Raw genomic sequence first — 13,876 nt, 5'->3', positions numbered from 1 at the left:
ACCCTACAGTAGAAAATGCTTTAAAACACATTCCAGTGCTTACATAGGTGTATTAGAAAAGTAGTTGGTCTCTTCCATAGTGGGGTGTTAATTTGCTCAGCCTGATTTCTCCTTTTCCAGATGTTGGAGAGTATGATTAAGAAACCTCGCCCAACCCGTGCTGAGGGCAGTGATGTAGCTAATGCCGTCTTGGATGGAGCAGACTGCATCATGCTGTCTGGGGAGACTGCCAAAGGAGACTACCCTCTTGAGGCTGTCCGCATGCAGCACGCTGTGAGTAATGCCTTTTAAAGCAAAGGGTAGAATTACATAGTCCAAAGTGGAACCTTTCCAAAGAGGTAAAGGTAACATATATCCCACTTCCTGCTTCCTCACTCCATCCAGATGTCTGGTTGTCCAAATGCATAGAGTCAAGTGGCTATACCTAGCAGTTCTATAATGGCAGCTCCTTGTCCATGCTCCCACTAACCCTTACTTTTTGAAAAAGTAAGTCTGTTCTCCCTTCTATTTCTCTTCTCCTCCTCCCCCCCCCATTCATCATCTTAACCTACACTTACATAGAGCATGGACTTGTAAAACCACTGTACCCTGACCAAGAGCAGATCAGTGTGGTGCTGCCCTCTGCCACTAGATCTGAGAAATGATCAGACATGCAAATAATCACTTGCCATATGCTTTGTACTCATCACTTAGAGGCTGAGCCAAGAGCTGAAGTGTAATGCTGAGAGATGTCTACTTCACAGTGGACTATAAGAACCCCTAGTTTATGTTTATATGCCAAGGTTGAGCTTTCCTCGTTACCCTGGTGTTGATTCCCTTGAGTCCACTGCTCTAATCTCTAACTCCGCTTTGACACCTTCTGTCCTGCAGAGCTGCTCCAAGGATCACTTTGACCTTGATTGAGCTCAACTCCATATACTGAAAAACAATTCAAATGTAAATAAATGAACTTGTGTGGTGAGGGAGTGGGATGGTTTCATGGGGTGCTTGTTCCAGGTTTACTGTCCTGTTGCATTCAACAGATTTGGCTACTGTTTATGGGGATGTTTCTTGCATGATGACTGACAGGACTTTTTTTTTAATACATGTTTAAACTGCCAGAAACCTCTCTGCTCTGCTTTGAGTTCACCCAGCTCATGTTCCCATTAATTTAAGTTTAATGCTAAGTGTCTAGAAGTACTGATAATCTCCGGGTAACTGCTGTGAATTACAGCATTGACAATGCACTAGTTTGTCAGTTGCAGTTCAGGTTCTGTAGATTAATAAACATAGCTACTATATGTGCATTTAGACTTCCTTACATAAGTGTATTTTCTTCTCTCACTGTTAACTGTATTTGAGCTATGTGCACTGGAACTTTGTACACTTACGGAACAGATGATGAAACCAGATTGGTGTGGGCCAATGATCTTAAAGCATGTGATCGCTCTGCATTGTAAACTATTCACTAACTGCCTGCCTAAAGCTTCTCCTACTAGGAAATCTTGAGGGTTGACCCTGATATCTAAATCTGGAAACTTGCTGCAGTAAAACTTAATTTCAGAAATGAACTCTTGTGATCCAGTTTAGTTTCAAATCTAGTTTGACTAGTAGAAGTTCTTTAGATCTGGCTACTAGATAGTACATGGGTACTGATGGTCTCAAGTGTTTGATCTTCCTTATTTTTTTTTAGTTACTGTAGGTACATCAAAGGACATGGTCAACAAATTCATACAAGTCATTCTAGGATTGATTTTTTTTTTTCTTCACATAAGGCAAAATACTGCCTTTCTTAATGGATGGTGGCTTTCAATGGTGCAGTCTTGAACTTCCATATTGTAGCTCATCATACCTACACTGCATTTATGCTAGGTTCTTAACTACCAGGTTAAGTTCTGAACACTTGGTTTCATAGTGGCAAAACATATTGGAGAATTGAACCTCCAAGCATGAGGGGAAAATAAACCAGGGCACGCAGCTAAGAAGGTGAAACTGAAGCTTTTGATGTAATACAAAATGGATGTGCCTACTGGCTTCAGAATCATAACCATTAAAGGTTTTGTCCCCACCTTTTCTTAAACTTGAGCTATCCCCAAATCAAACCCAGCATGTGGAGGCATTTAGTACTGCTGCAACATTACTAGGAGTAGCTAGACATTTGTGTGTTTTGTTTTGTTTTTCTAAAGTGAATGCTATTAGAATGGGCCGAGTTATAACCTTGGAGCACCAACAACTTCTGCTTACTTCTTTTACTATGACACAATGAGTAGTTGATATCGGCACACATGGACTAAGGTGTGCGTGCACAAAATCCCCAGGTTCAGCTGAGGGCAGTTTAAAACATTGAGGCTTTCTGTTGCCTTGGGGGGGGGAAATCTCACTAAACTCTGTAGAACATCTAGGATCAAAACCTCAGATTATGGAATCTGGCTGCTGTGAGGCTCAGTTTCTCCACCTTTCCAGACTAAACCATGTAAAATGGCAGTGAGACCGCTTACCAGCATTGCAAGTACAGACCACTGTCCAACTAACTAAAAGGAGCTGCTCTTCTTTCTAGAAGAAAACAATTTATCCTAAACCTTAGCGGGAGTAAATAATCTGATATGACAGTGACTGAGCACTATAGAAATGTCTACACAGGTCAAACAAATTCAGGTTCCCCTACCACTTATGCAGTCCCGTTACCTGCAGCTCCATTTATTAGAACTGCTCTTCCTAGAAGTAGGGTCTTAATACTGGGTTGCTAAGTTGTTTTTATCACTTCTAGAGCACAATTGAACCCCTTTTTCCTGCATGAGGGTTTTACATGCAGTGTATGGTGACTGCATAATCCTCCTGGGTTGCTCCTGCTTTCTTCCTGGCTAACTGTTTGCCAGTGGTAAGACTGCCCAATTCCAGTGACATCAAAATGAGCATGGACCACTTTATTGATACTTTCTTGGTCTAAAAGTCAAGTCAGCTGATGAGAGTAAGACCCTTATGTTCCTGCTTTCCAGCTTCTGTTGTAAAAATTTTTTTACACATTTTAGCATCTTCTATAAATGTGAAGCAATACTTTGCTCAGACTCTAGTCCCTTTATACAAGTTTGCTTTTTTGTATTGCTACTCTGTATTGCCAAAACTTTGTTACAGAATACTCCAGCAGCAAAACTGGATGCTAGCTAATGAACGTAGGCTCAAAGATCATTGACAACTGCTACCTGTATACATAAGATAGTATTTCCATCAAACATCAGCTCAGTGGTTAGGGAGTATGGATCAAACTGGTTCTTCACACCTACACTGAAAACAATGAGATGCTCTAGCTAAGTGCTCTCCCCCATAGCTTCTAGGAATGTTTAGGATGTTTCAGACCCTAGAAGTACTTTTATGTACTAATCTAAAAGAATTTATCTTTTAGGAATGGAGGAGAAAGCATCTGTTTAAACTTGTGCAAGAAGTTTCCCCAGTATACTTGATATGTCCTTTCTACACCCAGTATATCTCTCTGACCTGACAGATGTGTTGGTAGAATGTAATAATCACCACTTGGTGACAACTCTCTAATTTCTATTGGATAACCAGAATTACCACTATAGTTAATTGTAATGTCCCCAAAAGGTGGGGCACAGTACTGTAAGAATTCAGTAGCAAGTTTCCAGATGTTGGACAGGATACCTCTTCCTGGGAAGGAAGCAGCTCCCAAACCTTCCATTGGTCCAGTCAGTTTAAAAAGTTGATAGCTAATTTGACCAATGGGAAAAGCAAGTCTTGAAACTCTGCCCTTGCCAGTTTGTCCGAAGAGCTTAATGAAATTCAAAGAAAGTCGGGCAACAGTAGTCTCTACTGCCCTGCATCTTGGACTACAGGGGAGTTAATAGCACACACCAGAGTGCTTTGCAGTAACTCTCCCATGTGTATGCTGTGGGTGCATACTAAGATTCCTAGTTCACATTAATGTAATCCATTGCCCAAACAGAAGGGCAGTGTAGACAAATCCTAAAGGCAGGTCTACTCTACAGACTTACACCGGTGAAGCTGCAGCACATCTGGAGAAGATACTGTAAGCCAACAGAGCTCTCTCCCGTTGGCTTAATAGTGAGTGCTCCTCACAAAGATGGAGTTATGTCAGTGGGAGAATTTCTGCTGCCGACATGGCGCTGCCTACACAGAGGGTTACGGTCAGTATAACTACGTCACTCAAGGATATGGATTTCTTTCACACCTCTGAGTAATGTAGCTATATCGAAGTAATTATGTAGTTTAGACTAAGGGCTTATCTACACTGGCAGTTTACAGCGCTGCAACTTTCTTGCTCAGGGGTGTGAAAAAACACTCCCCTGAGGGCAGCAAGTTTCAGTGCTGTAAATTGCCAGTGTAGACAGTGCACCAGCACTGGTAGCTATGCCCCTCATGGAGGTGGGGTTTTTTAGAGTGCTGGGAGAGCTCTCTCCCTGCACTCTGCCATGACCACACAAGCCACGTTAAAGTGCTGTCGCGTCAGCGCTTTAGCGTTGCCAGTATAGACTAGCACTAAGTCTAAATGCCTTCCTACCCAACCCCACACAATTGAGGATGTGGCCACCCCCTAACACAAACTTGAAGAAAGCTGGTAAAAATCCCCAGTAGAGAAAATGTTAATGAATCAACGATTTGCCATGGACCTTTGGGAGAGACTAACTTTATTTAAAAAAAAAAAAGGGGGGGGGGGCAGGGGGAGTTAATCTATAAAAACCTCTTGTATAGCAGGGAGCCTTTTGGTAAACCCAGGCTTATGCTGAATGTTGCCCAAAGCTTCCTGCCTTTGATTCAAGAACTGAAGATATATTGTAGGCTCCTGGTTTCCATGTTTGGAGTATGCTATATGAGGAGGAAACTTACTTTATCCCCCTTTTATCTAACAAGTTTCAACCCAATGTAATGGAAACTTGCAGCTAATACTGTGGCTTTTATTGCATTTAATTTGCATTATAATGTAATCTAGGTCAGTGGTTCTCAACCAGGAATCTGTGGCCCACTTGGGGACCGTGGGCAAGTTTCAGGGGGTCCACCAAGCAGGGCTGGCATTAGACCTGCTTGGGCCCAAGGCAGAAGCCGAAGCCCACACCACCTGGGGCTGAAGCCTGGGGCTCTAAGTCCCTCCACTCAGGGCTGAAGCTGAAGCCTGAGCAACTTAGCTTCACAGGGCCCCCTGTGGCATGAGGCACTGGGCAATTACCCTGCTTCCTACCTCCTAACACTGGCCTTGGCTTTTCTATGCAGAAAAACAGGTAGGCCATGGAGTTTTCATAGCATGTTGGAGCCTCGGAAAGAAAAAGGTTGAGAACCCCTGATTTAGGGGTGTCAGTCTGAATTACTGTTACAAAGGATCTTGTGGCTGGAGACTGGGACTCAGGATTTTTACATCCTCTAGGATATCTAGACAAGTCACTTAACTTATATTTTTTTCATCTAAATTATAAGATGGGGATAACGGTGACAATTCATTAACATTTGTAAAGTGCTTGTCTTCACCTGGAAAGTGCCATAGAGTGAAGTATCTCTATTTAGATGGATTTAGTCTGTCTAAAGCCTCCATTTTTCTTGCTTGCAAAAATAACTTCAGCTAGTCCTCTTCAAGAGATTATCAACTTTTCTGCATGCTTTTCTAGTAAACCCTGCAAGCCTTCTTTATATGGTTGTGAAGGACTAGCATTGCCTAATCAGACAAGAATTCTTGTCTCAAAAATGCTTTCTCTTAGGCATACTTACTGACCTGTATAAGATTCCTAGATTATTATACAAACTCACTTGGAATATCCATGGACTGTCTGTAAACTGGATGCAGAAGCTTCTCATGACACCTTCATTCTATGAACAAAAACTAGAAGTATCTTCTGTAGTTGTACACTTGACTAAGTTGAGTACATACAAACATTAAATGAAGGTTTCTATACTCTACATTTTTAGAAAAAAACAACCATATAAGGAAGACTTGTTTCTATACTGTAAACAGTTTTACTAAAGGGTAGTGCAACTGTAAAGATTTAAGTTCCTTGGCTCTTCTCTGAGTAACAGCCAAACCACCTTCTTTGCTTACAAAGAATGAGATGGAAGGTGGTGGCATTGTTCACAATTGGACTGTTCTTGTATAAAAGATTATTCTAACAGTGCTCTTGGCCATTAGAAGGTGGGGCTGAACACACATGTATCCCTGAAGCAACATATACCATACATTCTACTACTGTCTGTTCTCTGGCACACCTAAAAGTTGAGCCTCTGGAAAAGTGCAGAAGCAAGACCTACAGCAAGCTGACACTTGAGGCTTGTCTACACTCTATGGGGGAATGATTTCTAATTGGTGCACTTAACATAGTACTGTTTAAAACAATACTACATAAAATTGCACCAAGGAGCTTAGTGTGCACCAGCAGTGTCTGCATCAACCAATTAATGTGCCACACATAGATGTACTTATGGGGTATGATTTCTAAAGCACATTACCCCACCATGTAGACATGCCCTCATCATATAATTAGATGAGCAGTTTTTGTAAGGAAGTGGCCCCCACCTTCCTTAGCCTAAACAAGTGCAGACAATTCAAAAAATATAGCCTGACTTCAGGCCCTGGGGCAGCATGACTGTAAAGCTATCAAAATAATGTAGCATAAAAGGTCCTGTTCTGAAAACGCATGATCTGATGTACAAACTAGCTGTAAGAAATGGCACTGAATGTCTACTAGCCTTGGCACTGTTAAAATTCTAACCATGTTTGTCTGTATTAAAATCTTAACCTCCGAGCCAAAGGAAGTTTCACAACCCTGCCTCTAATATTCTTTGCCTGCATGACTGACAATTAAGCAAATTAACTCAAAATCACATTACTCTCTGGTGTATCTATTTCCTTCTTTCTGTGTCACTCCTTTCTTCCTCCCTCCCTCCCTCTTACTCCGGCCTGCAGATCGCTCGCGAGGCTGAGGCCGCAATTTTTCACCGTCAGCTGTTTGAAGAACTTTTCCGCGCCACTGCTAACAACAGGGACCCTGCTGATGCCATGGCTGTAGGCGCTGTGGAGGCCTCTTTTAAGTGCTTAGCTCCAGCTCTGATAGTTCTGACCGAGTCTGGCAGGTAGGGCTCAGAGAGGGCAAGAAAAACTTAGGCTCTAAAGGTAAATAAGCGTTTTCACTCCATAGAGTGTGGGTTAGAGATGATCTAACCAAGACAAACTTCCTATGCTTCAGGACATGTTTCGATGGGTAGAAACACGTTCCACTATAACACAGTAGTACACATCCTGTCAGCAGCTCTTACAGTTCACAACTTCAGCTTGGCATACACTAGCAGAATCTGAGTTTACAACATCCTTATAGTACAGCAGGATTGGAGGTAGGTAGAAGCAGAGCAAGAGTGCCTGGCAGTTGGGCATGGATGTGAAGAGTGTGCTGGCCAGGCTCGGTGGGGTGACTTGGCAGGTGTCACAGAATTCAGAAGAGAAACCTCTTGATATCAATTATCTGGTGGGTGAATGTTTACTAAATAGCATACCCCAATTGCTAATTTGATGCACAAGCAATGTGCTTGGCTAAACAGATGACCGCCACCAGCATGGTACCATACGCTAATCTGGACTTGCTAGTATAAAACTGATAGGTAAATCTTCTGAATATCAAAATTATGGTTATGCTATTGACATCCTGCTGGGCATGGCACCTCACCTTACCCTGTGTCACCTGAGCGCTGACTGACATGAATGTCGTATTCCCCGAATGCGTGTTGCTCTTATAGATTGCTCGCGAGGCCGAAGCCGCCATCTTTCACAGGCAATTGTTTGAAGAACTACGCCGGTTGGCCCCTCTGAATCGTGACCCTACAGAAGCCGCCGCTGTTGGCGCTGTAGAAGCTTCCTTCAAGTGCTGCAGTGGGGCTATTATCGTCCTCACCAAGTCTGGAAGGTAGGAGGTGAAAGGTTCCCTCAAGTCAAATGGACTTCAGTGACCAGGGTGGGGGAAAAGGACACCTTCAAAAGTGTTTTTTTAAGAATGAATGAAATGGTAACACTGAAGCAGCCAGAAAACCAGGCAGCTTTAAAGCTAAGGTCATCAGTCTGCAATACCCAGTTCCACCAAGAAGATGGACAAACATTTCGGAAATCTGCAGATATTTAGTCTAATTCAGTTCTTCAGCATTCCTCAACCATCTTGGCATCAGCACCAAGCATATAGAATATTTTTTTCCTGCTGATAAAATTGCATTTTTGTTACTAGTAAAGCTGGCTGGAAAACTTTGACAGGAAACAACTTTTGAAAGTTTGTTTATGGTCATTTTAACCAGAGAAATCTTGGATTTTGACAGTATGTCAGAAGTTCACTGGATGCAGAATCTAGCTTTTTGAATAAGGCAGTACCTTTCAACCTACATTTCCAGCTGGGTTGACCACAGTGACAGCAAAAGTAAAGACCTGCCTGGCATGGATCACGGGCTCAACCATTAGTAGAATATTGAATCCTCCTGTCTTCTAGTCCTGTGACCATACAGCAGACTTTAAGCCAGGCCCAGTAGTCCTGTGTTTGAAGAAAAACTTGTTTAAACAGGAGGCTAAAAATACAGAAGTTTATTCCCTTTTGTAGGTTACCACTTCCTAATGTCTATCCTGCTTGGGTGAATAGGCCTTACTTTATTATCTAGAATCCAGTGTGATCTTAGACTAAAGTATCCAACAGACAAATCTGTGGAATATGCTTCTTAATACTAGGTTCACCCAATGCCTGTTTTCTGCACTGGCTTCCACTGCTTTGTGCCAACAGTGTGCAAGACTCTAGTTTATGGAACAGCCCCCTGGAATATCTTGGGATTTGACAAATGTTAATGCTATTAAGGTCACTTAATAGACCCCGTGGCTAGAAAATGCAGGAAAGCACAGTAAATGGTCTTAAACCCAGCTCATCAGCTTCTAGTTTCTCTGAACTGAGAACTGAATTGCTCCTCTCAAAGCAAGTCTTAGCTAATCATAAGACTTTTTTCCCCTCAAAAACTGATGGGCATTATGAAGTCTCACCCTGAATCTGGACCCAGCAAGTAGTAGCACAGCAGATGTGTCATCTAAACATACGCAGCAAATATTCTGCATCAAGAACTGGGCTATTGTAAATTCTTTACTTTAAAGACATTTTCAGGCTGGTTCTTGTTTTATTTCTGCAGAACAGGGAATAGCTGTAAGCATGAGAGTTTGTCTGTCTTGTACTTGTGCTTCCAATGTTTCCGTATAAAGGGTTCCAGTCAGTCTTACGCTTGACCTTTCTGAAGAGATCTGACCTTTGATATTTGAATATTTTTAGCTCTGGATTCTGTTACATCCTCTGAATACCTGGGTCTCCTTGAGCCACTGGAAGGCTTCTCTCACAGTAGAAAGGTTTTTGTGAGTGGCTGGGTTGGTGAAACTGGCACTGCTGTCTTGTAATCAACACAAACTTTGACTGGAAATCTTTAGTATTAAGCAGCTTTGAAGTTTGATTCATGAGAACCGGACCATAAAAATCTAGTTGAAACACAGTTGTGTACCGTATAATCCTGTTCTCTGCTATATGTTGAGCAGTAAAATATAACTATTGATATCATGGCCTTTTTCAGTTCCAGACAGATTCTCCTTAATCTCTGAGCACACACGGCCTTCCAGAACTTGACTGCCCTCCCAGTAGGAAGGGGTGGCAGCTGTACCACTGCTCTAGCTTCTGCTGCTAGAGACTATGAATAAACACCATTTGTGCCTACCATCCCATATTTACTAGATGTCCCACATAAATATTTCCACTTTTTTTTACCTTATTTGCTTCCAGATCTTTGCATAAAAACAAAGTTGTGCAACAGATCATAGCAGGATAGGCCTGTTGTTATCTGCATTCATCTTTAAGCAGGTGAAAAGGGGATTGCTCCATATGTATCTGATCTGAGTTGTTTGAATCAGTTTTTAAAAAAAGAACCTTCGAGCTCCCTAGGTTTTTTGCTACAGTTTCCCTCTAACAGTGGCTCCCAGTGATTGCCTTGAAAATAGCCTGCTCTAGCAAGACTCCTGTTAACACTTCAGTGACAGTGCACAGAGTATGATGCAGCAGGAGTCATTCCTTCTACCTGCTGCCCCAGAAGAATTTGATTTCTTGTGACTGCAAATTCTGCCACAACTCTCCCAGGCAAATTAGCTGAACTCTGTGGATGCTCTGGAAATGCCAATGACTCCCCAAAATGGTTTGGGGGGGGGGTGTTTTTGCAACAATGCATGCCTTCTCCCACATCAGAGACTGAATATTGCCTTTGTCATCCATGGAAGCAAGGGACTCCATCTAACTCTGAGTAAGAGACTCCACCTAACGCTGTGATCAGATATGCTTAAATGAAAACTAACAGAAACCAGCAAGCAAACCCCACGCTCCTATCTGGCGAGCTGTCACCACTACTTGCACAGTTTATTTGCAATGATTTTTTTTTTAAACTTAGGGTTTCTTCCTTGTCAACCTTAATAGCATAGTGGTGATATTTGGAAGATTTTTAGTTCCTTTCTCCTGCTCTTGAAAAGATGAGCACTCCGGACAAACCTTCACTGTTTTTGCTCTGAAGAGAACAGGATCCATGCATGCTGCCTGAAGTGCCAAAGGGTCAAAACCACGTGACTATGACACAACAGAAAGGCATCAAAATAAAAGCCACACAATATCTGCCCACCTTGACATTACTGCCAGCAGAGCTACAACACCCAGTGCTGGAAACATCCACCTTAAGTGTAGAATGAAGTTTTCTAAACTCTTTGTTTCAAAAAACTGAAGTGGGATGACACCACACTTGGGGAGAAGAGGGAAGAGACTTCCTGCTCCAACAGATGGTTTGCTATGCCCTAAAGCAAGACAGATGGTGTGGACCTGAGGCAGTCCTTCCAGGAAAGGATGCTGTGTAGCATGTCCTCTGTTCTTGTAGGTCAGGGGACTGAGAGGACCAGCCTGGCCTTCAAACTAAACTTGATGAAACCTTGACTCTCTTGCGTGGATTTTTATTGCAAGTAGTCTTCCTGGCCAATCTGTGCAAAATACCTGAGCAGTGGTTACCATTAGCTGTCTCCATGCCACTCAGTCTCCACATAAGTGGAGATAGCACCTATTTATAAGAAGAGCCATGATCATCTCTCTGATCTTGTCTTCTGTACAATACACTTGCTGTGAACAATTGAAGTTTCTCAAGCTTTTGGTAGGCTGCCATATATGGGATGCTTTTGGAGGTTAATTCTACCTTCCATTTTGTTCTCCCTCCTATCAGATCTGCTCACCTGGTGTCCAGGTTCCGCCCACGTGCTCCCATCATTGCTGTGACTCGTAATGGACAGACAGCACGCCAGGCCCATCTGTACCGTGGCATTTTCCCTGTGTTGTGCAAAGAACCCACCCATGATGCCTGGGCTGAGGATGTGGATCTCAGAGTTAACCTGGGCATGAATGTTGGTGAGTTATATTGCTTTATCTTTACTCTGGTCAGGTAACTGGTAGCTTATGGAAGAAGCACCCCTTCAAAAACCTCTAGTTTGGAGCATCTTTTGCCTTCTGGCGGAGCTTTAAGGCTGTTAATGAGAAGAAATACTGCTTGTGACAAATGAATGGGCCGCCTACAATCACACCTTCTTAGCCAGATCTGGTACTCAGACTGATAACTTCATATTAAAAACTGCTCCCCCATCACAACAGGCCTTGATTTTTAATAGCTCTAATGGAAAGCTGTACAGACAAATGCTTACTGGTCTGTCTGAGAGGCCACCTTTATTTGCCTCTTTAAAAAAACCAAAAAAACCTAGGGCTGAGGTAAAGGGTAGCTCCTCTCACTGTTACAGTGCACTTTGCATTAACTGACAAAGGCCCAACACCAAAGTTCAAAATGGGCTGTATGAACTGGAATTTCGTCTAGTGGCAGCACCTGTAGCTGAGTTTAAGGTCTCAAGACAGAACAAATGGTGTAGGACAGAGGTGAGGTGTCCTGTCTCTTTCAGGGTAGATCAAACCATGATTGCTGAAGTGCTCTTATTGCTAGAACAGCTGAGGGAAACCTGAGTCCCTCAGCCTGGTGTAATGATGCCATCTTGTGGCATGAGGGGGTATGTGAACAAGAACTAGGTGAAGCCCTTGGACTGTAAGAGCAGCTATTAGGGCTAAATGAGATCCAAGAGAGATACTAAATCCATGTGGTAGTTCTGGTAGCCCCCTCTATATTACATTTGGACTTACAAGAAAGCAATGGCATTCCTTGTCTCTGGATGCAGACTTGTTGTGGAAGACATCCTAAAACCTAGTGATACTGAGTCTACTGGACATTATGGCATCCAATAGAACTGTTGGCATGAACTTGGTTTGCAGATATTCACAAATCTTTCTCTTCCAGGCAAAGCACGTGGCTTCTTCAAGACTGGCGATCTTGTCATTGTACTTACAGGATGGCGCCCTGGGTCCGGCTACACCAACACCATGCGTGTGGTGCCAGTTCCATGAACACCAACTCTCAAACTCACCCCAGCAACACCTTCCCTCTCCCCCACTTTCTTCTCCTCTGCTCTACCCCCTTGCATTAGGCTGGCAATCGCTTGCAATGTTATCCGTGTGTAGAGTGGATATAGGTTGCTAAACACCACCAAATGCAGCAGCAGGGGAAGGAGAACCTTTAAGTCACTCTAAAAGAATACTTGAAATGTTTTAGTTTTTGAAAAGTAAATGACCTTTTTTCCCTAAGGTGATTCTGCCCTGAAGTAGTTGAGAGTTGGTGTATGAAATTCCTGCATGGTGACTGAACTTGTGCTGCTTATCCCCCTCTTTGTAGACTGGATACTACCTTAAGGGTGAATACTATACCTTTCCCTGCACCTTTCTCAGGAGTGCAGGGGGAGGCGGCAATAACAAGGTGATCGTCTGAGTTCCAGTGTTAACACTCTGCAACAGGCAGAGTACATCTCTGTACCCTGTAAGCTCAGATAATCAACAGTTTCATTTAATGCCTCCCTTCCTTCTCTGCCATATTGTCCTAATTGCTCCCACTCTGCAAACTTGTACTGTCACCAGTGCACTCCAGTTTAGGAGCTGTGGTAGATTAAGTCATGGGTCTATGTAGCCACACTTGCAATATGTAAACTAGTCGTCTTGTCTCTCCCTCCAGATTTACAGTGGCTCGCTGCACTCCATAATTTAAACTCCACTACAGATACATTAGGTATCTAACACACCAGTGGATGTTGATGAAAGATTAAGATGTGCTTAACCCTTTAAGTCCTAAAATAGGAACTTCCATGAGACATAACTACTGTGTATTCCCTTCCCGGTGCAAATGGAGAGAATGACTCCGAGGTTTCAGTATACCTGGAAAACGGTGATCAAAACCTCCAGCACAGACCAAAGTCTAAGATGCAATTCAGGCCTGAGTTCCTTCTAAGTCACTTAGTTTGTCATTTATGGGCAGCAGGGAGAAATAGAACAAGGATAAAATGGGGTTTGCTCTTAAAGGGTTGAGTGCTGCATTTCCACTTCCTGTGCTGCTGAGAGCTCCTTGTGCTCCTACTGCAGTATTGCATATCTGTCTGAGTTAAGTAGTTGTTTCCTGAGAGCATTCTCCTATGTTGTAAATCTGGACAAGTTATTTACTGTAACAGGTGTATTGGGTTGTAGAGCACAACTATGTACATCAATAAAGAGAAGCTGAAGCACCCATCAGACTTCTGCTCTTGCTTGGTTTTTCCATTGGCAAGGTGAGAGTCCTTTGTGAAGAAAAGGAGACTAAGCCAACCAACTGAAACACATCAATGCTTACAAACAATGTCTGAACACTAAAGGAGGAAAAATCTGTTTTCCATATTAGTTGAAAGCTATTTTATCCTTGGTTGTGGAAGGAATCCTCAATATTATAGTTGGTTTGCAGCTAGATTGTA

General features: G+C 42.8%; 1 protein-coding gene across 3 annotated transcripts in view; it reads left to right on the top strand.

The window, feature by feature from the left end:
- Positions 1-13,661, top strand: part of PKM (pyruvate kinase M1/2) — a 38,845-nt gene extending 25,184 nt beyond the window's left edge. For 2 of the 3 annotated variants that reach the window (XM_044979346.1, XM_044979344.1), the window contains exons 8-11: positions 121-273; positions 7,723-7,889; positions 11,236-11,417; positions 12,346-13,661. In XM_044979346.1, the coding sequence (XP_044835281.1) occupies positions 121-273; positions 7,723-7,889; positions 11,236-11,417; positions 12,346-12,452 (609 nt within the window). In that variant the 3' untranslated portion in view covers positions 12,453-13,661. Of the gene's footprint in view, positions 1-120; positions 274-6,898; positions 7,066-7,722; positions 7,890-11,235; positions 11,418-12,345 lie in introns of all 3 variants that reach the window. The other variant, XM_044979345.1, reaches the window with a different exon arrangement.
- The last annotated feature ends 215 nt before the right edge of the window (positions 13,662-13,876 follow it).

The sequence above is a fragment of the Mauremys mutica genome, chromosome 11 (genome assembly GCF_020497125.1).
Source record: "Mauremys mutica isolate MM-2020 ecotype Southern chromosome 11, ASM2049712v1, whole genome shotgun sequence".
Taxonomy (NCBI): Eukaryota; Metazoa; Chordata; order Testudines; family Geoemydidae; genus Mauremys; species Mauremys mutica.
This window is presented reverse-complemented; position numbering and strand designations above follow the sequence as displayed.